At 47.4% G+C, this 24,356-nt stretch overlaps 2 protein-coding genes across 2 annotated transcripts; both read left to right on the top strand.

The window, feature by feature from the left end:
- Positions 1–591: 591 nt before the first annotated feature.
- RNPS1 (RNA binding protein with serine rich domain 1) lies at positions 592–6,161 on the top strand (the record flags this gene model as incomplete). The annotated part of the gene is made up of 7 exons (XM_079543066.1): positions 592–656; positions 1,008–1,163; positions 1,437–1,628; positions 2,860–2,962; positions 3,750–3,903; positions 4,342–4,483; positions 6,056–6,161. 7 exons carry the CDS (start codon positions 592–594, stop codon positions 6,159–6,161), a joined length of 918 nt encoding a protein of 305 aa, XP_079399192.1.
- Positions 6,162–7,301: 1,140 nt separating this feature from the next.
- Positions 7,302–23,935, top strand: TELO2 (telomere maintenance 2; the record flags this gene model as incomplete). The annotated part of the gene is made up of 20 exons (XM_079542972.1): positions 7,302–7,567; positions 7,891–8,168; positions 8,695–8,763; positions 9,359–9,506; positions 9,861–9,963; positions 10,313–10,381; positions 11,296–11,437; positions 12,651–12,787; positions 13,752–13,840; positions 15,036–15,149; positions 15,726–15,814; positions 16,113–16,204; positions 17,112–17,228; positions 17,840–17,911; positions 18,468–18,638; positions 19,319–19,410; positions 20,140–20,239; positions 20,608–20,672; positions 21,423–21,538; positions 23,832–23,935. The coding sequence occupies 20 exons, from the start codon at positions 7,302–7,304 to the stop codon at positions 23,933–23,935; spliced, it is 2,433 nt and encodes an 810-aa protein (XP_079399098.1).
- Positions 23,936–24,356: the final 421 nt, after the last annotated feature.

The following is a 24,356-nucleotide window of genomic DNA, read 5'->3' as shown; positions in this document are numbered from 1 at the left end:
ATATATTGCTCCTCAGACTAACGTACTGATCTCTGTTGCTAAACAAACCGGCCTGTATCACCACTCAGCAGCCATCTCTTCCTGCCTAGCATGTGTTCTGTGGCACAGAGGGACTTTGGAGGAAAGCAGAGCTTGCTCCTCAGGAGATGAGGATGTTGGCAATAGGCAGGAGCTGCACGTGTGTCTTGTGTAGGGGATGGACGGGGGGGTGTATAGGATCCTTTGTACTTCTGTGGCTATCAGAATTTGTAGCTTTGAACACACATACGAGTCCGTATGCCCTGAAGGTGTGAGCTGGCCCAGGCTGTAACTGCCAAGCAGCACTGGGCCTGGCTGCAGTGCCTGCAGACCTCACCTGTCCTCTGGTATGCTGCCACTGCTGCACAGCAGGTCTGCTGTTCTGTGTCTGTTCATTTCTTGTTTCTGAGCGCTCTCACCTTGTCTCTTGGCTGGTCTCTGGATTGTACTGCTCTCAATCAGGGGGCACTTCTCAGAATTGAGGAGTTGGAACTGAGATTTGACACAAGTGAGGCCCATTTGGAGCTGCTTTGGACACCTCTGCAGGGGAAATGGAGTTGATGGGAATGAAAAATGATGGGAATGAAAAAGAAGAGTTTGCTAGGACTCAAAGAAAATAATAAAAAATCCAGCACTAGGTAAACTTTCCAAATTTTCAAGGCCTAATGAAGTGGGGGTGTCGTAGGGTGCTGGGGCTTTCCCAGCAAGGGAGAGGAGTTGGAGGTGCATCTCTTTGGTGAACTTGCATATGACAGTTTCTGTATGCTAAAGCTGTTGTCCTCAAAGCTGCTGCTCGGCGACGTGAAACGTTTTCCTTTCTTCTAAAAAGCCCCAGCTTACCTGATGCTTTAACTCTGCTCTTACAGTAGTCTTGGTCACATTTGAAGTTCCGTGTTCTGTGTTGCTGTTCTGTGCCTCGTTTGAGTGTGGTTTTCTGTTCTTGTGTGTTTTCCATATTAAACAACCCCTTCTGCCGTGTGTTCTTGAAGGGCTCCCTCACCAACCAAACGCAAGGATAGGTCTGAAGAGAAATCAAAGGACCGATCCAAGGACAAAGCAGCCACTAAGGAATCTGGTGAAAAGGATCGCGGTCGGGACAAGACGCGCAAAAGGCGCAGTGCTTCCAGTGGGAGTAGCAGCACCAGGTAGCTACCATTACAGGCAGTAACAAATTCATGTTTTCAGAGCCACCCATGGTTGGCTGAATTCCATGGCTTGGACTTACACAAGCTTGGAATTGCGTTGGTCACGGTGAAGCAATTGAAGGGGCTTTGGATCGGTGAGGTGTGATTGGATCAGTGAACTATGGAGAGTCGCTTTTCATTGCTTTAACTTGCAGTTGCTTTCTGTCTCATTATCAGGAGATCTTCAGCCGTTCTTTCTCTGGGCATTCCAGTCACGTTTTCCTTTCCTCACAGGTCCCGCTCCAGCTCCACTTCCAGCTCAGGATCCAGTTCCAGCACTGGTTCCAGCAGTGGCTCCAGCTCCTCTTCGGCCTCAAGCCGCTCTGGGAGCTCCAGCACCTCACGCAGCTCCAGTTCCAGCAGCTCCTCTGGATCCCCCAGCCCGTCCCGACGGAGGCATGACAACAGGAGGCGGTCCCGCTCCAAGTGAGTGCTCTGTGTCTTTCAGGAGTTCTAGAGAGCAGATCGACTTCCTTGTGCAGTTCAAGGTGGTGATCAAACGGGTTTTTGCTGAGGACTTTTTACTTTCTCTGTAACTCAGAGATGTGAATTTTGTTAGAATAGGCAGGTTCCTTTGGATGGCTGTCGAATCATACACGTGCCTTGTGGAGGTGAACGAGGAAAGAGTTTCTTTTCTAAGGGTGATTGGTACATGCTGTATTTTGTGGAGGCAGTTTGAGTCGGTGTTCACCCACCGCAATGGGAAAATGGGGGTGCAAGATGACAGTAAAGGTGTTCACATATTTCCTGTAAGTTGTAGTCAAGCCTGCCAGAAAAGTTGGGACTGAAAATGGTGGATGTGTGTGTGTGTGTGTGTGTGTGTGTGTGTGTGTGTGTGCTGTACATGTAAAAATGATAGGAGTGGAGGAACCAATGAAAGAGTTTTTCTGTAAGGGTGGCAGTCCAACTTGTAATGCCCACGTGTTGGGTTTGTTTTTTTCCTTTGGACAATTCTGTAAATAATTATTTAGATTGTGGAAGGCTAAAATCAATTATAATCCAGTTTGCTTTGTGTACCCTACAATTTATGGACAGTAAGATTTGGAAGAGGCATAAATACAGATATTCTGCATGCTTGGATTTGGGGTTTTCTTTTTGGTGCTTTTTACAAATGTGGCTTGTAATTTCAAAAGGCTGCAAGCAAACTGTAACACAATTATTTAAATAATAAAGATGTGATGTTTCTTGTCTTCTGTGGTGAACAGAAGACACGCAGGTCACTAGATCCATTATTTGGCTGTGCTGTGCTTTGGTGCTCCTGGCCTTGTTTTGCCTCTTTAATTGTTGTCACGTGATGATTTTTGTTCCTGCACCTCCAGAGTTCTTTAATGCTAGCAATGATTTTGAGTAAATCCTTGGTAAATCAAATTTAGTAAACCTAGCTAACCTTTAATGTATTTAAAATAAATTAAAAAAAGCCCCTTTAATTTCAGAAGGCTGTAAAGCAAAAGCAGACAAGACAAATACAAATCTTCCTACCTTTCTGAGCGGAGCACAGCCACCACCCTAGCAATTCCTAACTTGTAATATCTTAAGAGAAAAGCTACCTTGACAAAAAAAATGGTACTTCTCTTAAAATCATGTGCTAGAAATTGGCTTCTAGTTCTTATCTTCTCGTTTTCCCTGGAAGCTGTAAATGTTTTCTTGTCAAAATCAGATCCAAGCCACCCAAGAGAGATGAAAAGGAGCGGAAGCGGCGCAGCCCATCGCCCAGACCTACAAAAGTGCACGTTGGGAGGCTCACTAGAAATGTCACCAAGGTAATGGCATGCTCTCCTCTAATGCCAAGCAGGTGCTTCTTGTGGGTTGTGTGCTGGTGGCTTTTTTAAAGCCTTCAGTGTTTCTTTTGTTTGTGGACTGCTGCCAGAACAGTGCTGTTGGAAATTCCTGCTTTGTGTCCAAATCGATGAGTGAGGAATGCTTCAGTAGAACTTCCTCAAGTCAAATTAACTGCAGCCTTATGAGATTCAGCAGTGTTAAAAGCTCTGTGTGCTTTGTTGATACCCCAGAGCTTGTACTTCACCTTCCTAGCAAGAAAGCTGTGTAAGTCAGTACAACAGTAGAAATCATGTGGGAGGCATTAAAGTCACCTGGGGCTTCACTAAAGGAGCTCCAGGGAAGCTGGATTGGCTGGAGCTGTCTTTGCTGGAATGTAGTTTAGAGGTGTGCAGAGGTACAGGTTTAGGGTGCAGAAAAGATGCTATTTTAAAAAAGATATGAAGGCTTGTACCTGAGGGCTTTCTATCTGAGGACACAACTTCGCTTTCCTAAAACCCCAGGAAGGTTTTCTCACTAGTGCAGCTTCTGTAGCCTGTGATGATGTTCAGCCAGGAATTCTGATAAGGTCTGGAATGATCTGAAGCAAAATAGACGGAGACATCAGTAGAGGCTGTGGTAACCCCAGTGTCCTTTCCACACCTGATTAGTGGAATGTATCTCCCGCAGGTGGCATTGATTTAAAGGTGGTTTGGTGCTGTGTGCTCTGTAGTGGCCAGACCTGCTTGGTGAGAGTGCTGCACATCCTTAAGTTCTGCTCCTTCTTGGCAGGATCACATCATGGAAATTTTTTCCACTTATGGAAAGATTAAAATGATTGACATGCCAGTTGACAGGCTAAATCCACACCTCTCTAAAGGCTACGCTTACGTGGAATTTGAGAACCCAGATGATGCTGAGAAAGCCCTGAAACACATGGATGGAGGTGGGTGTCAAGTGCTGCAAGGAGGCTGGGTGCTTTGAAAGCAGTCTTTGGAGCGGGTGGATTTGATGTGAAAATGAGATGGAGATGATGGGGTACCTTCTGGGGAGCTGATTTGATATGCTGTCATTCTGTTTTCAGTGCAGATGCCTTTGGCTTTTGTGTGGTGTCAGGGCAGATCGAAAAAACCAAAACTATTAAAGTGATGCTTTTTTTCCAAACTGAAAATCACTTAAATTTCTGTGAAAATCCTGATCGGTGTCTGATCGGGAACTTGGTTAAGAAGTCTGGTGTGCGTGTGATTTGGTCAGCAGAACTTCAGAGTGTGTGGTGGAAATAGCAGCACAGGGTTGTGTTGCCTGCGACAGAGCTGTGAATCACCGTCACTTGGTCTGTTGGTGCTGGAAAACGCTCACTTTCTGTTTGTGACTTTCTGAGCAGGGCAGATCGATGGGCAGGAGATCACTGCCACGGCCGTGCTGGCACCACGACCCAGGCCGCCTCCTCGGCGCTTCAGCCCCCCCAGGAGGATGCTGCCACCACCACCGATGTGGCGTAGGTCACCCCCTCGGATGAGGAGAAGGTGAGAGCTGAGCCTTATATGATGTCTTATTTCCTTCTCACTGTAACAAGAATTTATCGCCGAGTCCCAGCATGAGGACGACTTCATCTCATTGGACCTGAGCTTCCCCTCCAATGATGGTTCAAAAAACCAAAACAAAGCACAAAAGAACAAACAAACCACCTTCTGGGCATCAGTTGAACTCAGATTGTACTTCTTGAAAGGTTGAGGGAACTGGGCTTGTTTAACTTGGAGAAAAGAAGGCTCCAGGGAGACCTTCCAGTACTTGAAGGGAGCATATAAACAGGAGGGGAAAGGCAACAAGGGTGGGTAGAGATAGGACAAGGGGTTTTAAACTGAGACAGGGGAGGTTTAGGTTGGATATGAGGACGAAGGTTTTCATCCAGAGGGTGGTGAGGCACTGGCACAGGTTGCCCAAGGAGGCTGTGGATGCCCCATCCCTGCAGGCATTCAAGGCCAGGCTGGATGTGGCTCTGGGCAGCCTGGGCTGCTGGTTGGCGACCTGCACACAGCAGGGGTTGGGACTGGATGAGCATTGTGGTTCTTTTCGACCCAGGGCATTCTGTGACTATGATAATTAATTGCTTAATGCCAGAGTTGACCCTGGTCTATTTCCTGAATGAAGTCCATCAGAAATGTTTAGATCCCAGCCTGTTCCCTTCTGTGTAGTGCTTTGAGGTGAAGTGGGGACAGGCTTGTGGCTGGCTGGTAGGATGCTTTTGGCAGCCTGGTCTGGTTGCCTTTTTCAGAAGCCCTTATCTCCTTTCTGTCAGTGGGAAAATGAGAGTAAAGCAGTCCTCCTGCATCAGGTGTGTGTGACCCCAAGGAGGGACCTGACACGCGTGCATCTGTCGTGTGACTCGGGGCTGCCTGAATCCTCAGGCTCCAAAAAAGTTAACATTGATGTTCTCAGCATGTGGGTGAGCTCCACTATCCTGGAAACCTGCTGAAACTCTTGTCCTTACTAATGCAGTTCCTAATTCGAACCAGCTGATTGCTTCTCCATGAAGTGCTTTTTACTGCACTAAATGCTAGGTTGGATGATCTGTTTGCTTCCGTCATCTTCTACTGTCCTGTCTGGCTCCGTTAATATTCCGTGCCCGGCACCTTGGTGTCGTACTGATGGCTGTACAGACAACTGTAGCACTGCAGATTCTGAAGCTCAGCTATTTCTTTAGAGTTGGACTTCCTGTGAGAAGTGTGTCTGTGGTGCTGTGTGACCTGTGTAAATACTGAATATTTCAGGAGCTAGAATTTCAGATGAAGGAGAATCTGATGTAGAAAGAACCTGTTTGTGGTGTGTGAGGTAGAAGATGAGATCCTTGTCTATTATTTGGATGTGAAGCAGTCTTTCAAATTCTGAAGCAGAGGGATGGCAAAATAGCTAGAAAATTCCTCCTAGAATATTCCTGTTTGGATTGCCCTTCTGCTTTCCGGAGTTGTTGGATCTCTTTCAGAGTGATCTATGAGGTTTTTCTGGAGGATACGGAAGGAACCAATTTGCAAACACTGCAGACGTTGCTGGAAGCTGCTGTGCCTCCTAACGGAGCTCTTCTCCGTCCCTTCCTGCAGGTCCCGCTCTCCGAGGCGCAGATCTCCTGTCCGCCGGCGCTCGCGGTCGAGGTCTCCTGGACGAAGGCGCCATCGCAGCCGCTCCAGCTCCAACTCTTCACGATAAAGCAAAAAGAATGGACAGCTTTTTATTTTTTAACTTAAATTCCATGAAAATAAATATTGTACCTTTTTTTATAATGGGTCTAGGTGAGGAAGGGAGAGAGGATCCTGGCAGTGAGGGTAATCCAAGAGGAGGCAGCAGCAGTTCCTGGCCGTTAGCCTCTGCTGTGGGGCTTCTGGTTTCCTGGCATTTAATTGACATTATTGAAAAATGGCTTTGATGATTTTTTTTATTTTATTTTTTTTTTTAAGGCTATAAAACCAACATCTCTCCTGGATCGATGTTATGGCTTTCTCTAGTTAGCAGACTGCTGCTTAATGATTTCTAAGTGCTTAGCATGCTGTACAGATGAGCACGTAAATCTTGAGCTATTTTGGAAATGCTGCAGAACAGGGCAGGGAGGCAGTGAACCCAATTGCTGGGATTGTCAGAGTGGCTGGAGTCTGGATTACAAAATCTGTCTGAGACTTAATGAGCTGTTTGCTTTACACCCATTCCCAAACTATGATTAGTTTCTGCATATTAACTTTGTGTAATGCATATACCACTTAACGCTGCAGAAACAGCAGCCCGGCCTGCTGAATACTGTGCTTTAGAAAAGAAGCTGGAAATGTTAAGAACGGGTTTGTAGCTGCTGCCCTGGTTGATTCCTTCCACCTTTTCTTAAAGATTTTGGTAAGTTTCCTATTCAGTTCCTTAAGGAAATGATGCAAGTGCTTCTGCTTTTACAAATCTCCAGTTAGCAACCGATCGTCAACCCCTGCAAGGAAACTGCGAGGCAGAGCGAGGCTGGGGGCTGTGCTGCTGCCTGGGGAAAGGCAAAGAACCACCTGTTGTACAGTCAATACTATAAAGTTTTGTTGTTTTTTTCATTATTTTTGTGTCGTTTTGTATCACTTTGTAGCCTTTGGGGCCACGTTGTGTTTGTACTTGTATAGGACGAGCGACTGATAATAAAGCAGTAGAGGTGAGAACTGCCCGTCTCGCTCGTTTCCGCCCGCGCTCGCAGAGACGGAGGGGCTCCTGCGCCTTTAAGAACAGCGTGGGCGGGGCCTTCTTCCGGCACTACCATTGGTCGCCACATGGCGGCCGGAAGTGGGCACGGCCTCCACCATGGCGGCCGGAAGCGGTACGATCTCCATCATGGCGGCGGCCTTGGAGAGCGCTCTGCAGGCGGCCGGGCCCGGGCTCCGTCCTGAGGCGGAAGCGGTGGGCGCCGTGCGGGCGGCCCTGGCTGCGGCGGGGGATCCAGCGGCACTCGGAGAGCGAGAGCGGGCGCGCCTCGCCGCCTTCTTGCGCAACCTGGCGGCGGGGCCGGAGGAGCCGGCCGGTCCGTGGCGGAGCCTCTTCCTGGAGGGCCCGCCCGATCTCGCCTTCAGCGCGCTGACCGACAGCCTGGCGGCCCCGCGGTCAGTGCCGCGCCTCGGGGACCGGGCAGGGGAGCGGGGGTTGAGTGGGGCTTCCCGTGGGGTCACGGAGCGGCCGTGCTGCTCGGCTCGGCGGCTCGGGGTCGCCTTTAGGGGATGGCAGAATCCAGGAGCGGTTGAGGTGGGAGGAACCTCGCAGCCCCACCCCTGTCCCGGGCTGCCTGCAGCCCACCCACGGCCGGGGTCGGGGCGCCTCGGGGCGGCGGTGCCCGCAGCGGGGTTGCGGCGGTAGCAGCACGGCAGCCGCGCGCGCAGCTCCTTGCGGCGGGGCGGGGCGGGCACTCAGCGCAGCTCTCCTCCTTCAGCTCCGACTGGCGGCTGGCCGCGGTGCCCGAGGTGCTGGAGCGGTTCCTGCGGCAGGGCCGCCTGTCCGCGCTCATCTGGGAGCAGTGCCAGCAGCATTCCCGACCCGGCTCGGCCGAGCGGCAGGACGCGCTGCTGGGCAGGATCGTGTGTCTGCCCGACCTCGTCGGCAACAGCCTCCTGGGCCGGAGCCCCGCCGTGTTCTTCCCGCAGCATTACTTCCCTCTGCTGGGCGGCGCGGTTCTCCAGGTGCTGCACAACGTCTCCGCTTCGCTCAGAGGTGAGAATGTAGAACTGGTGCGTATAGGCGGCTCCTCTGGAGTGTTTTGTGCGTGGAGCCCTCGACTGGTGCTCGAGGTGTAAATAATGGGTGTTGTGGAGCCTTAAGTTCATCTTCTATTGTGAAGTACGTTGTGCTTTAAAAGGATAAGATACCAGGATTGAGACTGAGGCTGTTAAAAGTCCTGCTAAAAGCTGCAGCCCTGTGAACTATTAAATATCCTCATCCCTTGCTAGCTGTGAGCTAAATGAAGTGTGTGGAAAACCAGTGCAGAACCAACCACTAATGCACTCACCGTTGTGCTGAAGCAGCACTGAGCTATTCAGTGCTCTCACTCCACCTCTGCGTGGATAATGTTGGGTTGGTTTGTACCTGAAGGCTGATGGGGGGTGGGGGGGGTGGCTGAAGTCATGCCTCAAAAGAAAACTCATCTGCATTTTCAGACTTGTGGCCTGTAGGTATGTGTATACCAGCTTTGTGTGATGCTCGTGATGATCTTGTTAAGCTTCTGTCTGTTTCATTCCAGGTGGCTTGGATTGCTCAGTCTCTTTCATTTCACATATTCTGGGAAAGGTCTGTGTTCATGGGAGACAAAGTGAGTGTTCTACCTGACCTGGTAGTTTTGAGGTTTTATTTGTGGATCAGCACAGGCTGCTCTTTGCTTTCTGAGGCCGCTCAGCTACAGACCTGATAGATGGCGATGCTCTTCTATCATCTCATGCAAGTGTGATGTGCTCATACCTCGAAAATATGTGAGCTTTCTGCCCTTCCCCTCATCTTGCCGTTTGGGGCATCGCTATTAAGTGCTCTTCTAGTGCATCTAATCCAGTAACCTGAAAGTGTGTTGTAAATACCAGCAAAAATCACTCCCCATATGTAATAATCATCTCCTATGAGTAGCCTTCAGTCTCGCTTGGCTTAGGAGTTTAAAGTCACAGTAGTTGCTGACAGGGCTTCAGGGACAAGAAGGAGAGATTGCACATCTATTTACTGCACTGAGGAATGCTTGCAAGTTTCTTAGGCTGCACGGTGTTTCCACCACAGAAAGAAAATAGAAAATAATAAAGAAAATATTGCAGACTGTTCTGTTTCTCCGTCCATGAAGATCTTTATGCTTGCAGCTGACCTGAAGAAGCGTTGCAGTCCTTCTTCCCAGCTGATGTGTTTCTTTCTTTTCTCTCCTCCTTCAGAGGAAATTCTGAGTGTTTTGATGCCCCACCTCACGGATCTCACCAAGTCTGACTGCATCTGGCAAAGAATTTGCTGGCGGTTGGTTGAATGTGTGCCAGACCGCTGGATGGAGGCAGTGGTCCTTGGTTTTGTTCAGAGAGCGCCGGGGTAAGAACTCTGTTTTCCAGCTTTTGCTCTGCTTCAGGGAGGAACTTTGCCACAGACACTTAGGACAGATGCTGGCACACACACACGTGTGCAGTCTGTTTCTTACAGTGCCATTTCCTGAGGGACCAAGGGACAAAATTGCTGATTGTTCCCCCTCAGCTAGAACCTGCACTGCTCCCTACAGGCCTGAGCCATGGCATGCAGTGAAAAAAAAACATTTGCAACCATTGAGTGACTCGTAACATTTAGAGGTGTTCACTTCAGTGCAAATAGCTGCTCAAAGAATCTCATGTAATGAGAGGCAGTGTGACAATCCCTCCATAGATCCCTAATGTTTTGCTGTTGTTTTGCTAGGGCAGATGTCTTGTCTAGATTGCTGGGGAATCTGGTTGTGAAAAATAAGAAAGCTCAGTTTGTCGTGACACAGAAGATGCTGCTGTTGCAGTATGGCTGCACGGTAAGGGCTCTGAGCTGAACAGCAGTGAAGCAATGCCACTCTTTGCCATAGTGCCAATTTGTTGTTGTCGGGTTTGGTTTTATTTAGCTGAGCTCCAGGTCTAGACTGTGTCTGTTCTGTATTTGTCTGGTCTTGCTGGTACAAGTGCTGCATTCCTGTCCTGATTTGCCATATATTTTATCAGCAATTGCTTGTATTGCTTTTTTGTTCTTATTTTTTCCTTTTTTATTTAGTTTTTCTGTTTGAATGCTGTCAACCAGTCCTTCACATTGAAGTTTAACATACGTTCAGCATTGCTGGATGCTGACTTTATGCCCAGTTAAAGCAAGACCTGTGGTTTTCATTACAGACTGCAGTGCTGCAGAATCTTCTTGGCTATCTGTCCCTGGAGAGCCTTCGTCGTGCCTTACTGATCAAGGTAAGGTTAAGGCATGGCCTTGGTGAGGTGTCTGATCGGAAGGAATTCTACGCTGTGAATGTGTGTCTGTGTGGGGTGTTGGAACTTCCCTAAGTCACTCTTGCTGCTGCTCGTGGCAGCAATGGCAGCCCTGGGATGTTGACTGGTGCAAAACCAACACGTGCAAAACCAAAGACGTTCTGCACTGCTGATGCTTTTCATATTCACTTGGCAAATTGTCCTCCAGGTAGCAAAACTGCAAAGGCCCGAATTACAGGTGCCCTCTGTCCTCCTCAGCTTCTCTCAGCTGACCTGGGTGACAGAAAGTGCTGGAGTTGGTTATGAGCCGTCTGTGTGCTGCATGCTTGATGCTTCAGAATCTCTTTTTCTCCCTTAACCTCAGTGGGGATACAGATCCTTTCTCTCTCCAATTTAGCAGTGTACCACCAGAACTTCCAGGAAGTTTGTATTTCTGGAAATCACCCCTGTTTTGGTATCATTTTGATGTGTTGGGTTTTTGTTTGTTTGTTTTTTGCAGTGGTTACAAGCTCTAAAATCTAAGACCGCTGGCAGCTGCTCTTTGAACATTGGACTGGAAACATTGTGTGATAGCAGATAATATGCAGAACAATGTATTATTGTCAGAAAGCAGTATGATACTGTGTTTAAGAAAAAGAAATGTATTTATCATTCAAAAATCTTACATTTAACAAGATATTAAAGGAAGATGGTCTGGACTTCTCAGCTGGCCAAGCACGAGACCATTTTGGTCTCTGAAATACAAAGTTAGCACCGTGGGTAGGGAGGCTGACTGCACTGAGAGGCATTAAGACCTGTGGGCCATCCTGAGGTGTCATGTGCTGTATGACTGACACGTGGAAAAGATCTGTTTCAAGATAGTTTGGATGAACAAAGTTGTTTATACTCTGATTCAGGTGCTGCGAGAGCTGTTGGAGACCTGGGGCAGCAGCAGTGCAGTGAAACACTCTCCAGTGGAGCAGCAGCAGTATATTAGTAAGGCCATTCTTATCTGCCTTTCTCACCTGAAGGAACCCGAAATAGAGAGCTGCAGGCAAGGTGAGGTGGCAGAAGTGATGCATGGATGTGTTTAACAGAAAGTCTGACTGGGAAGAGAGAATGATTTGTTTCGATGTGTAGGTGAACAAAACTGTCCTGTCTTCATCCTGTCAGGCCGGGTGTCCTGCTGGAATCCTTTTCCTTTAGCAGTGATGCAAAGTGATTCCAAGCACGGAGCTTTAAAGTGTGAAGTTGGAGATGGTATCTTTGAACTGAAGTTCTTAGCTGAATAATGGCCCTAGGAACCCTTAAGTTTTGTCTCAGGAAAACTTGGATTGGTTCTGGAACTGGGTGGAGGAATCACGTGCTTAAATTGTCTTGGTGCTGGAGCGTGAGTAACACTTCAGAAGAGATGGGAGGGAAGAGCACCACGAATCAGAAGCAGTTTGGCTAGGCTCTGTCCGTGTGCATTCCTGTGTTCTTCTGCTCCCTCAGTGTGCTCACTTGTTAGGTGAGTAGTGATAGTGTGTTACAGGCAAGGACTGTCTGTTTTGTAATTAGGTAACGTGTAGCAGAGTGGGGTTCTGGTCTGAAAATAAAACTTCTATTGCAAAAAAAAGTAATATCTGTCCGATTTTTAGAGTTGCTTCTTGTCTGGCTTTGTTTTTCACTTGTTGGAAGGTTGACTTGGACAACCTGTTCTGCCATTTCAGGCTGGAGTTCATTGTGCTTCACAAGACCTGTTACTGCCTCAAGTTTTACTGTGCTCAAGTTTTATAACCTGTTTTCTCTCTGGCAGCTGCTGAACACATAAGCTTTTCTGAGCTGACAGTAGGTCTGCCAGATAAGGATGGCAGTCACAGTTCTCTCTGGACTGAGAAATGCTGATGTTAGTTACCTGTGTCAGCTTGCCTAGGTGATGAGGGAATCTCCTCCCTCTGATTACTGCACTGGCCAGAATTTGCCATTTCCTCATGATGTGGATTTCACTTACCTGGTTTCAAAGCTCTAAACATGAGCTAAGGATTGAAATCCTTTCTGTTTTTTTATACCAGTGAAAAACTAAATATTCCAGATTCAGAATATGTTTGTGATGTGTGCTTGTGTGCCCACAACAAAGCATGGCTTCAGTATGTTGGTGTTGAAAGGCAGTACTGCCATTGCAGGCAGAAGTCGTGGTTGCTTAGGCCCTTCTTGCCTTTCTGCCCTTCGCTGGATGACCTCTGAAGGCACACATTTGGCTCTGGCATTGTTTGCGTGCTGTGTTCTGCAGAACTTCTCACGAGCATGATGGAGGGCGTGAAGTGCCACCTGGACAGCAGCCTGCCTCAGATACGGCGCCTGGGGATGATAGTGGCCGAGAGCATCAGTTCAAAGATTAACACGGATGGGCCCGTCCTGCAGTTTCAGGTAAAGGTTACAGTGAAATTTCTCTCTGGTACGTGGGGCACAGAGGGAGTACAAGTTTAAAAGCAGGTGAGCCAGAGCGTTATCACAGAGTCATAGAATGGCCTGGGCTGAAAAGGCCCACGATGCTCATCCAGCTCCAACCCCCTGCTGTGTGCAGGTCGCCAACCAGCAGCCCAGGCTGCCCAGAGCCACATCCAGCCTGGCGTCGAATGCCTGCAGGGATGGGGCATCCACAGCCTCCTTGGGCAACCTGTGCCAGTGCCTCACCACCCTCTGGCTGAAAAACTTCCTCCTACTATCCAACCTTCTAACACTTCTTATCTGGAAGTGAGGAGAGTCAGCGATGTTTTCCAAAAGAGAGGTTGCCCGATTACAAAAAGGAATTGTGTAAAAACCAGGTGGACGGGTGAGGGTGGCCCTAGGGGTGTAATCTGATGGTTAAGCTTATGGTAAGTTGTTAATAAGTAGTGGACCACTGGAAGATTGTCACATTGTGTGAGGAAACCCCAATCTGACCTATGGGAGCTGGGAGTGGTGAGTGTGTGTTCCCTGACGTGCTGGGAACGCCTGCCCTGAGATTTTCAAGATTGACATGGGGATCTTTGTCATGTTATTGCCAGTATAATGTATAAGAATTATGTGATAAAATCCCATTTGTTCCATAAAAACCTGATTCGTTCTCCTTGTTGCATTGCCACTGATGAAACGATTTGAAGATTATAAATAACACTGAGACAAGGTCTGACCAAGCACTACCATGAAATACAGGGGGGAAGATTACGCGTGGCACTGATCTCTGTGCAGCTTTAATGTTACTGCTGGTAGTGACTGAAACAAAAGGGATGGCTGTGTGTTCAGCTGAGGATGATTCAGTCCCCATTTGCACACTGCAGAGGGGTCAGGTGTTGCATGCTGGGCATGTTTGTCATCTTAGAGAGCAGTAACAGCTATTCTGAATGTCTAGTATGAAGAAGATGATGAAGCAAGAGAGCTGAAGTCCCTTCTGGTACAAGCTGCACCACTCAGTGTCCTCCCAGGTCTTCCAGACAATAAGTAAGACTTTGCTGCTCTTCATTTCCATGTAGCAGATACAAAAAATATGCTGAGTAACTGGAAAAGTTATGTTTGATTTGATTTTTTCCCTTGATAATCTTTGGGGACTGCATCTGGAAGAGATGTGTTGTTTGATTCTGAACTTTTTAATTCTCCTCATGCCTTTTTTGTCGATCGTTGTCCCTTCCAGACAAGCCCTCAATTTTTTAGTCATTCCTTGTATGTAATCAATTTTGAGCCTCTGGTCATTCTTTTTGCCTTTCTGTGTACCTTTTTTGAGTGTACTTTAGGACCATATGTGGAATTCAAGATGTCTTTTATATTCTTACAAAGCATTGCAATGCACTGTTGTTATAACGCAATATAATTATCTTAAATTCACAACTCAAATGGTAGCTTGTGTTAGAATTGCTTGTTTGACAGCTGATCGTAGTGAAACCATGCTGCAGTTTCTAGGGATTTTACGTTCCCCTGAGTAGAGTTGAATGGGCCTCTCTGTCTGCATCTGAGAGATCTTCTGTGTCCAGACCATTCATCAGTAGGAAAAATATGGGATATCTGTCAGTTGACCATTCCTGGTTCAGTGGTGCTCTTTGCTTTCATGGCATCTGCTGTAGCTCTTGAAGCACTTATTCTTAACAGCAGATAAATCAGTCACTTGATGTTATTAGCAAATGAAGCTGTCCAGCACTCCAGTGAATTACAGAAGATGTAAAGCTCCTGTTTTAGTGGTGTAGTCAGCACAGACAGCTGCTTAGACAGCATTTGAGAAGTAGAGAGATTAAAGGACGTACCGAAGTCCAAAGAAATACTTTACTGCACTTGTCTCCTTAGGAGAGGTTTAAGATCCTAGCTCTCCACTTGGTCAGTGTCACTGATGGTCTCCAGACCAGTGAGATCCACCTACCACAGATGAGTCTTTCCTTAGCAATCCTAGGTACAACTTAGCAGAGGGAGAATGCAGCAGATGAGCTAACTCAAGTTCTGTTTTCTATTACTTTCCAGCTGTGAGATTCTGCTTCTCCCCTCACTGCGTTCTCTGTCTCAGGACTTTATTCCTTGTGTGGGTGGGACAACACAGAAACGAGAATTTGTCATACTATTGAGGCAGTGGGGCTGTGATGGAGCTGGAAGCTTTTTGCTTGTGAATACAGACTGTTACCTTATTGGTTTTATTGTTTCTCATTGCTTTCAGCAGGAATGAGAATGCAGATGCTGCACTGCCACCAGTATTGGAAAGTAATGGGAAATCACCGACAGCAACGACTCATGTGATGCCAGATGAGGAGTCAGATGCTGAGCTTGACAGGTGTGAGTCAAGAAACTGGTAGGAAATGGAAAAGAAATAGTAGGTTCTTAAAAGCAGCCTTGGAGAGGAGGGAGCAAATTTTGTTCTTTCTGACCAGAATGAGGGAGCAGACCTTGTTCAGCTGAATGGTGTTCAGCAGAATAAGGCATCATGTAGGAAACTGTATGCAAGAACGTTTGTCAATAACTGGAGCAAAGCCACTGTCAGGCACAACCATTGTATTCATTGTTTGATTGACTTATGAGACATTTCTTGGATTTACTGATATATGTACTCATTAGTGGACCTACTTATCCTGGCTTTTTACAAATAATATATAAAGAAATCTCAAGAATCAGCTTCATGCCTCTGGGTCTCCTGACCCCTGCCTACACTTGGCCAGGAGATGTGCTTACAGAGTCATTCTTACAACTTCCCAGGGAGCTCCTTTAGCCTGGGCTGCAGCCATGCTGCTCTGCATTGCAGTAGTAGTGGTGTAACAGTGGTGTTTGTGCTGCTTCTTTACTTCCTTGAGGTCAGCTGGGCAAAGAATAGCCTTCCCCTACGGGCTAACTCCTGCCCTTGTTTTGTTTACAGTGATGATGACCTGACACCTTACGACATGTCAGAGGATAAAGAACTGAAGAAGACTAAGGCTCCAGTGTATATTCGAGACTGTATTGAAGGTGTGAGATGTTGGGATGAGTCCTCATCTTTTTCTGACTGTTTTGGGGAGAGCAGAGCGGTCTCATTTGGTTGTTTTTATTGGAGCTAATGCAGAGAAGCTGTATTTTTTCAGTTATCTGGGCTCAAGTGCTGAACTGTCATTCATAAAGAGCTGCAGTTCAGCTCTTAATGCTGGTTGTGTGCTGGGTCAGCTGTGCCTTCTTATAAGAAGACAAACTGCTGGCAGAGGAAAGTTAGGGCATGTACCTGAGCAGAGCCGTTCTGTTAATATCTTGCCTGCTTTCTGTTTGCCTTCAGTCCTGACAGGTTCTGAAGATCTGGACAAGTGGGAAGAAGCTGTCAAGGCTCTTGAGAGCTTGGTTCGGAAGAATCCAGCGGCAGCAAGAGAGGTGAAGCAGCGTGAGCTAACAATGAGCAGTGGGCTCTGGTGCTGGGCGATCCCTTTGGCCTTGTGAGGAGATCAGTCTTCCCAGCAGAGCAACCCACTGAGCTAATGTCTGAATTTTGAGCTTGGGAAGGGAAATAGAAGGAAATAGTGGCTTTTGAGCCGAGGCTACAGAGCACAAAGAAGTAGGCAGGAGTGAAGGCAGCAGAGTGGCACTGAGCAGCTCCAGCACTGAAAAAGAAATGTGTTTGCAAGTAGACCTTGCCAGTCACTTGGGCAGCAGGGCAAGTTCCATGCTTTGTGCTGGGCAGAAAAAGCTTTGGAAAGGCAACACGTAGAGCTGCCATGAATCCCACAGATAAAATAATTTTAATTTTGGATGTAATTGACATTGAATTGAAATTGAATAATTGTTATTTCCCAACAAAAATGAAATAAAATCAAATGGACTTCCTGTCTTTGCTCGTACAAATGTAGCTCTTTAACAAGGGAGCAGGTGGGTTGTGTTATCAAGATTAAAAGCCTGAGTGAAAGGAACTTAGGTCAAAGATGCTGCTGTGATGACTGCTCTCAGCAACGTGGCAGGGAACGCCTAAAGGTGGGATTTGATTCAGGAACTGTAGGGTCAGGTCTTCCTGTCTCACGATGTTAGCATTTGTCTAAAAAGCCAAAGTGAAAAATGAACGTGGATGAAGAAATCAGCTGAGGGTTTTGTTCTGTGTTTTGAGAAATCCATCTTGATGATGTTTATCTTAATGTGTTGTTTCTCCCTCGTGAGTAAAGGGCATGTTGTTACCTGTATTGTTCCCTCTGTGCTACAGCATTAGAAGTGGAAGGTGGATGGGACTCTGTAAAACCTGTGAGAAACATAACCTGCAGTGGCATGATTCCTGTTGTCTTATTTTGAGCAGGTTAGCGTGGAGCTGGCAAAAATACTGTTGCATCTGGAGGAGAAGACCTGCCTGGAAGGCTTTGCAGAGCTCCGTCAGAAGGCACAAGTAGCTGTTTTAACCACTGATCCAATACCTGTTAGTTCCTCTTACTGCTTCCTTTTTTCCAGTTGAGGTACTGGCAAAAATTTAAGGAGGTGAAGTCTCTTGCTAGTTTGGTAATAGCAGCTTCAGAGCGTGAAGAGCTGGTTCAAATCTGGCAGTGCCTCAGAAATGGGCTGGGCACGGAAGGATCTGGAATGGATAACAAACAACAGGAAAGCAGAAGCTTGTTCAAGAGCTGTAACAGGCTGCAGGACATGATTTTGTGTGTATGGGTGTACCTGATGAGACAAGTCAGATAAGGATTCTTGCACTAAAGGAAGATGGCTTTATGTAGGAGCAAGCTGAGGCACACTGGCAGCCTGCTGTTTGTAATCAGCTGCCATGACAGCTGTTTGAAAACCTCTGCATAGGGGGAGAGAAGAATAGCAAAGTCCTGTTAGTTGTTCACTTCCTCTGGGAGAGTCTAGAATTGGAAGTATTTGATTTCCCCTGTTCATAGAGTGCTCTTCTTCCCCAAGCTCAGAGTCTTGTTGTTAGCTAACAGGAAACTGGACATTGCCTCAAATGGAGAGTTTAGAATGTTTGGAATGAGTAGAAAGGCTGTTTACAGACTGGGCTCACTGCTCCTTGATTTTTCTGCACAGGTAGCACAGTACTTGACCTCCCAGTTCTACTCTCTGAACTACAGCCTTCGTCAGCGCATGGATATTCTCGATGTAAGCGCTCTTCTCTTCACTTCCCACTTCTCTTATGTCTTTGTTGCACCAGTGCAGTGTCCCTAAGATGCAATGGGGACCTTTTTTCCTTGTAGGAGAGGTGAGGAGGAAGCAGAGGCATGAGAATCTCTTAGTTATATTTGAGCCTGCCATTCTTCTCTTGCTCTTAATTCTGTTGCATTTGAATTAAGCAGCAGTTGTTGCCCACACAGTGAAAAATGTGTGATGATCTTTTGCCATAAAGCAGCCATTTTCTCCTGATGTGTCATCATTCTGGGATCTCTGCTTTTTGCAAGCCAGCAGTCTGCCTGTGCTTCTTTCTGTGTCAGGGTTACAGAGTCTGAACAGGGGGCTGCTGTTCTGTTTCAGGGCAGTGACTGCTTGCACCATTACCTCAGAGTCCATTCACTGGGTTTCAATTGCTTGCCTTGCAGTTCTTAATTCTAAACTTGTGTCTTTCTGCCTTGCTGTTCCCGTTGGTTTGGGTGCATTCAACTTGTTTCCTCAGTACAGATTATCCCTATTTTAACACCATCCCCCCTTCTTTTTCATCTAGGTGCTGGTTTTAGCAGCTCAGGAACTGTCCTGTGCCAAAGGCCATGGGAAGACCAAACATTCTGGTGCCCAAAACCCTTGTATCCATCTCCTTCCTGAGAGTGGCAGCTCCAAGGACTGGAGAAGAATTGTTGATGAGAGAATCAAAAGCAAGACGAGGAGGTTTGCTAAGGTGAGGCCACGGCAGCAACAAATGTCAAATCCAGCAGAATCAAGGACAGGAGGGGTTGCTATAGTTTTATCTGGAGAGAGCAAAATAGACGTGAAATTGAGCCCAATCCAAAGGCAGGACTGGATTACTTAAAATGTCAGTTTCACTTCAGTCTTTTGTTAAATTTTTTTCAGTACCAAATCCTGTAGTCCTCTCCCAGGAGGAGAATGAAAGTAAATCTTGGTCTCCTTGTCTCGCATTGAAGGATTGCTCTGGCCATTCTTTGCATGTTCTGACCTTGTCTGGCCACTGCAGGGAGCTGTGGCTGCACCTCAGAGAGCATCCTCCTTCAGTGCAGCTGCATCTGCAGTGGACTGTCTCAGACTTCCTCTCTTTTTCAGGGAGATAAATTATTGCCAGTTTCCCAGGTCCTGTGACTCCCCAATGGTTCATCCTGGAGGACTTGCTTTCCAAAACTCTCTTCTTGTTTTTCATATGCAACCCAGCAGTACTGAGATATATTTTAGTGAAACATTTGGATGTGTGAGAGGATCTGAAGTGGAGAGTGAGTTGACTGGCCTGGAAACTAGCAGCCGTAGGTGTTCAAGTAAGCAATAGCTGGCAGTGGGATGGCTGCAATAGATGAATGTAGAACTATGGGTGCTGCATCTTGTGTCTAAGTTTATTTTTCTTTTGGACAGGGGCAGTCTCAAGTGGAACAGCCTTCTCATCCAAATGAGTTCAATTCTCTTGCTGGACACTTCTTTTTTCCGTTGATCCAGAACTTTGACAGGTGAGTGAACACCTCGGGATGTGAGCTTGACAGCTTGAGAGTGAATCTCTTGCTTGTTCTGCTTGTCTCAGAGCAGCAGAATAGAGCCCAGAGGTTATGTGGGAGTCTTGTGACACCACACTGATGCCTGGCTCATGGATAAAGCACACTGAGGAAGATTTTCTGCTCTCCACTTATCCAATGAAGTTTTCTTGGATGGAAATATGTGAGACCCTGCAGTAAGCGAATGCATTACTAAGCACAGCCTGTCAGCAGGTCCACAGGGTGATGATTTTCACAGCATCCAACAGCACTTTGGCGGGTTCATACAAAGCCACAGAACTCAGGCTGCCCTCTTTAACAGAAATTAACTGCATCATGTTACAGGACACGGGTTATTGTCAGTCACTCAAGTCTTTGTTTACCAAAGGAAGGGTCAGTAATTGATTCCACTGGAATCAAGATTCTTGTACTATCTGTCTTTATGGTTTGTTTCTAGGATGGCAGCAATACTAGCTTTGGCATGCAGTTCTTTCTAACAAAGCTAGGCTGCTGGTCAAGCAAGTGATCCTCACTGGAGAGAATGTTTCTGGTCTGGGAGCAAGCAGCTGTGGTCTGTATTGGAGTCTGTGAAGTGACTGCTGTTTTAGGAACTCAGATTTGTGCATGACCGTTTGCTCTTCACAACCACCCCAACCATTCCAGAGATCATCCCTGTCACTGGTTCAGAACTGTGTCTTGCACTTGCAGGCCTTTGTCAACGTTTGATCTCCTGGGGGAAGATCACTTTGTCCTTGGAAGACTGGTCCACACTTTAGCAGTCCTGATGTACCTGGCTGTCAACACCATGGTAAGGAAGGCTGTGTGGAGTGAGTTCCAGCCTGGGAGCTCAGAGGTGCTGTCGGACACAGCAGTGGGCTCTGAGGCCTGCAGTGAGTTTGGGTCACGTGCTGAGGAGTCCTCAAAGGGCTGAGAAAAGATGATCAGAAAGGAGGTGTGGGATTCAGGCAGCCCTGCACTTCCTTCTGCTGCTTCTGGTAGTTTTTCTTTCAATTTCTATGGGAAGTTGAGCACATCAGTTCTTCTGACTGCCTCAGTTTTCTCTTCTGTAAAATAATTGTTAACCCTGACATTCACAGCAGTGCGTATCGAGATCCAGTCCTTTGAAGTGATGTGAGTGTGAAGGTATTCAGTGTTTGTCATAATCCTGTTTTACAGGCAGTTACTGCAATGGGAAAGGCACTGCTGGAGTTTGTTTGGGCCCTGCGTTTCCACACTGACTCGTGAGTTGTAGCTGTGTGCATTTGTTTCTAAAGATGTGCTGGTCAGCCACAGCCTGTCCTTGTCCTTGTCCAGCACCTGGCTGGGAATGCCAGTGACTTCCCCAGTTCTTCTCAACGCTGACCTCTGGCCTTGTGCTCCTTTGAGCATTGCTAGAGTGTGTAATGAAATCATGGCTTTGATGTCAAACAAACAGGTATTTGTTGGCGTCTTCTAGTGTGGAGGTACAATCATTACCTATAAAAAACAGGGCATGTTCCTCCAACTATCCTTGTAATGTTTTCAACTGAATAAGCTCAGAGAACTTTAGATGCAGCTCCAACATTCAACTTGAAAGGAAATTAACACGTAGATAAAATGCTGGAAACACACAAATCCTGTTTTAACCTCAGACTTTTCCAGGTCTCTGTGTTCTGCTATGCACACTGAGCCCATGTGTGGGAGAGGCTCTGTATGTGAGTGGCATGCCAGCTGATACATAATTACACTCCTAATTAGTAGGAAGGTGGCAATGGTTATCATAAGAGGTCTGGATGAGGAGCTATGAGATACGGTTTAGTGGCCTGTGGTAGCCATGGTAGTGGGAGGATGGTTGGAGTAGATGATCTTGTAGGTCCTTTCCAACCTTGTGATTCTATGATTCTATAATCACAGATAGTGGAAACTGGAGAAGCCTTAAGGTGAGCCATAAGAAGCAACTCAAGGTAGAGCAGGAAGCTGCAGGTTCTGACTGGTTTGCCTCTCTCCAACAGGTACGTGCGCCAGGGGCTGCTGTCCTGTGTCTCCTCCATACTCCTCAGTGTCCCTGCAGAGCATCTTCTGCAAGATGTGACAGAGGAACTTCTGGAGGCTCGGTCCTGGCTGGAAGGTGAGATGTGGTGGGGAATGTCAGTGTTTTTCTGGTTTGCATCTCTTTAAGAGTATGGCTGCAGCAGTAGTGTGCTTGTGTCGTGCACCACACTGGTGTGACAAACGTACCCACTGCTTGCCTTGAAGTCTGGGGCAGGGGGCAGAGCACACCGTGTGCTGTAGAGACGTATTGTAGAGGTCTCTAAAGCACAAGCTGAGAGGTGTGTGAGGCATCTCAAAGTGCAGCTGTCCTCACGCTTTAGAACAGTTGCTAAACAAATATCCTAGAATATGCTGTGCACCCCCTTCTCTGCCTAAGCCTCCAAGCACTCCTCTCATGAAGCTGCAGAACGCTGTTGCGTTGCACCTTGCATCCAGGCAGTGACGTACAAGGCTTATGTGGCTGTGTTATGCTGTGTGCACGTTCTATAGGAGGAGGAAGAGCCCCATCTCCTGACATCCTATTGCTGAAGGAAATAATAGCCTGTGAAAGAGAGCAGCTTGTGCTGAACAACGTGTGCAAACTCCAATTTTTATGAGTAGTGCACAGCTAGAACTGCACAAGGGCATGGTTGCGTACTGCAGCATGCTGCAAGCACAAGAGGAAGTGATGCTGTGTGGTCTGTGCTCCTGGAGCCTGCACTGTTCTGTGTGGCCCTTGTGTGACTCCCTGGGTTGGTTTCCTTCACCATTGCCCCTCTTGGTGAGCTGGCTTCCCCCATGGAGCAGGCAGGAAGCAGCACTGACACAGGCGGCCTCTGATCCTCACAGGTTGCAGAGCTCTGTGGCCTTTAACAGAAAGAGAGCTGCCTCGTGGGGCCAAAAGCTTTACTTTCCCCATGACATGGTGTGCTCTGAAGAATCTGCTCGTCTCAGCTGTTAACCATTGCTATCACCAAGTAAAGCCTTTCCAGGGATGCTGTGGCCCTCTTTTCAGAATGAGGGGTGTGTGTAGTCTGGTTTTAATGAGTTGGAAGGAGGAGAACAGGGTTAGCAGCATTTTTCTGTGCCTGTAGGAAGTGTAACAGGCTTTTCTTGTGGTGCTGTTGCCTGGAAATTGTGCGATAGCTCCTGGTGGGAACATGTAAGCTCCCATGATGTATTTAGACACCTTTAAGAACACAACTCTGCTGCACGTGTAGGCAGGTGTCATTTAAGTGCCACTTAAAACTTGTGTCCTTATGGAGCTTCTTCCTGAAACACAAGTTCTTGGGCTGGTGCTTTGCTCTGGAGGTCCCTTCCAACCCCTACAATTCTGTGATTCTGTGATTGTTGGTAAAAGGTCTATCCCTGGGAGGTTCTGGGCTCCTCCTTACTGCTCCTGCAGATGAGGTCAGGCATCAGAGACCTGCCTTTGTGACAGTCAGGTCTGAGGGGAATACCTGAGCGTTTCTAGGAAACTACTCCTTCAAAGGCAGCTGCTGAGGAATTGAGGGAATTCCCCTCCCCCCCCCCTCCCAGCCTTGCAAGTGCTGTGGAGCTGTCATGGGTAAATTTATTCGATGAAATGAGCTGGGTGTATCTTAGTACCCCCTAAGTGGCAGCAATTCAAGGTCTGTGCTCATGCAATTGGAAGCAGTGCCAATGTCAGTCTCTTAGCTTATGAGCTCGCAGTAAGCTGTCTTGTAGCCTTCCCGTTTTCTCCTTCTGTAGAGGGAGGGTGGAAACACTGCAGTGAAGCTCTCCGTGAGGTTATAAATAGTTCTGCTCAATCTGAATGAGTCATGTGTTTGGGCTGACAGTGCTGGGCTCTGAGCACACTGCTTGTGCGTACAGGATATCCTTGCACAGGCTCTCTGCTCTTCCAGGCTCCCCCTGCTCAGACATCCTGCGTGCATCCTGGTTTGTGCTTTGCAGGCTCGGTAAGGGCCCCTGAAATAACAGCTGCTTGAAGCAGCTTCGTCCCCTCCCTTTCATTCTCCATAAAACATAAAAAATGTACTAGTTTAGCAGAAGACCAGCAGAAGGAAAATTGTGTTAAAGAAGCAGGCATGGAAGTTCCTTTCCCCCAGTTCAAGAGTGCTGTGACTACATTTCAGGAGGAAGCACTGAGCAGTCCTGTAGAATTGCAGAATGGAGACTTTAGGCTTCTGAATCAGTGTATTTTTAACTGCAGACTGTATTCATGCTAGTGGATGGGCTACAGAATGGTTCTGGATAGCTCAAGGGGAGATGTGTGAATTCTGGCATGGCAGATGTTTTGCTGTTGCCTTTAGAGCCGTGATGGTCAGTGTAACATTACAGACAGGCTGGGTGAAGAGCAGTGTGTTTTATTCTATTTTCCAACTTAGCCTCGGCATGTTCTTTTACAGATGTGGTAGAGAAAGATCCGGATGGGGACTGCAGGAGGTTGGCCTTGCAGAACTTGCTACTAATGGAGAACCTGAAGAAGAAACTGGAAACTGCCCCGTCCTAGCTGAAGGGTAAAAGAAATGACCTTAACCTCATCCTCTTGTCAGCTGGACTTGTGTAGGCACTGCTGGGGCCTCTTCAGCAGTCACCTGGCTGGAGAAGAGGAAGAAGGGGGAAGGGCACAGTGCTGTAAGCCAGCAAACCTGACTTGACATCTGGACTTTGTAGTGGAGGCCAACTTAGTGAGCTATTGCTATCCGGTACGGGGTGTACAGATGCAGGAAGGCAGGCGAGTGCTGCCATCCTCCCCTCGCCCCCAGCCCCCACCCCAGCTATTTATAACCTTGGCAGGTTTGAATGCTCTGCTAAAAATACAGGGAAGATCTCATAGCAGACTTCTTGTCAGAAAAACAGGAGGGCTGGAAGCAGCCACTTACCTCGCAGGGCTGTCTGTGACATCCCCTGACAAAGGCTCCCATCCTCTG

Source organism: Tetrao urogallus (genome assembly GCF_951394365.1).
Source record: "Tetrao urogallus genome assembly, chromosome: 15".
Classification (NCBI taxonomy): Eukaryota; Metazoa; Chordata; class Aves; order Galliformes; family Phasianidae; genus Tetrao; species Tetrao urogallus.
The sequence above is the reverse complement of the archived record's forward strand: the minus strand, read 5'-3'. Positions and strand labels throughout refer to the sequence as shown.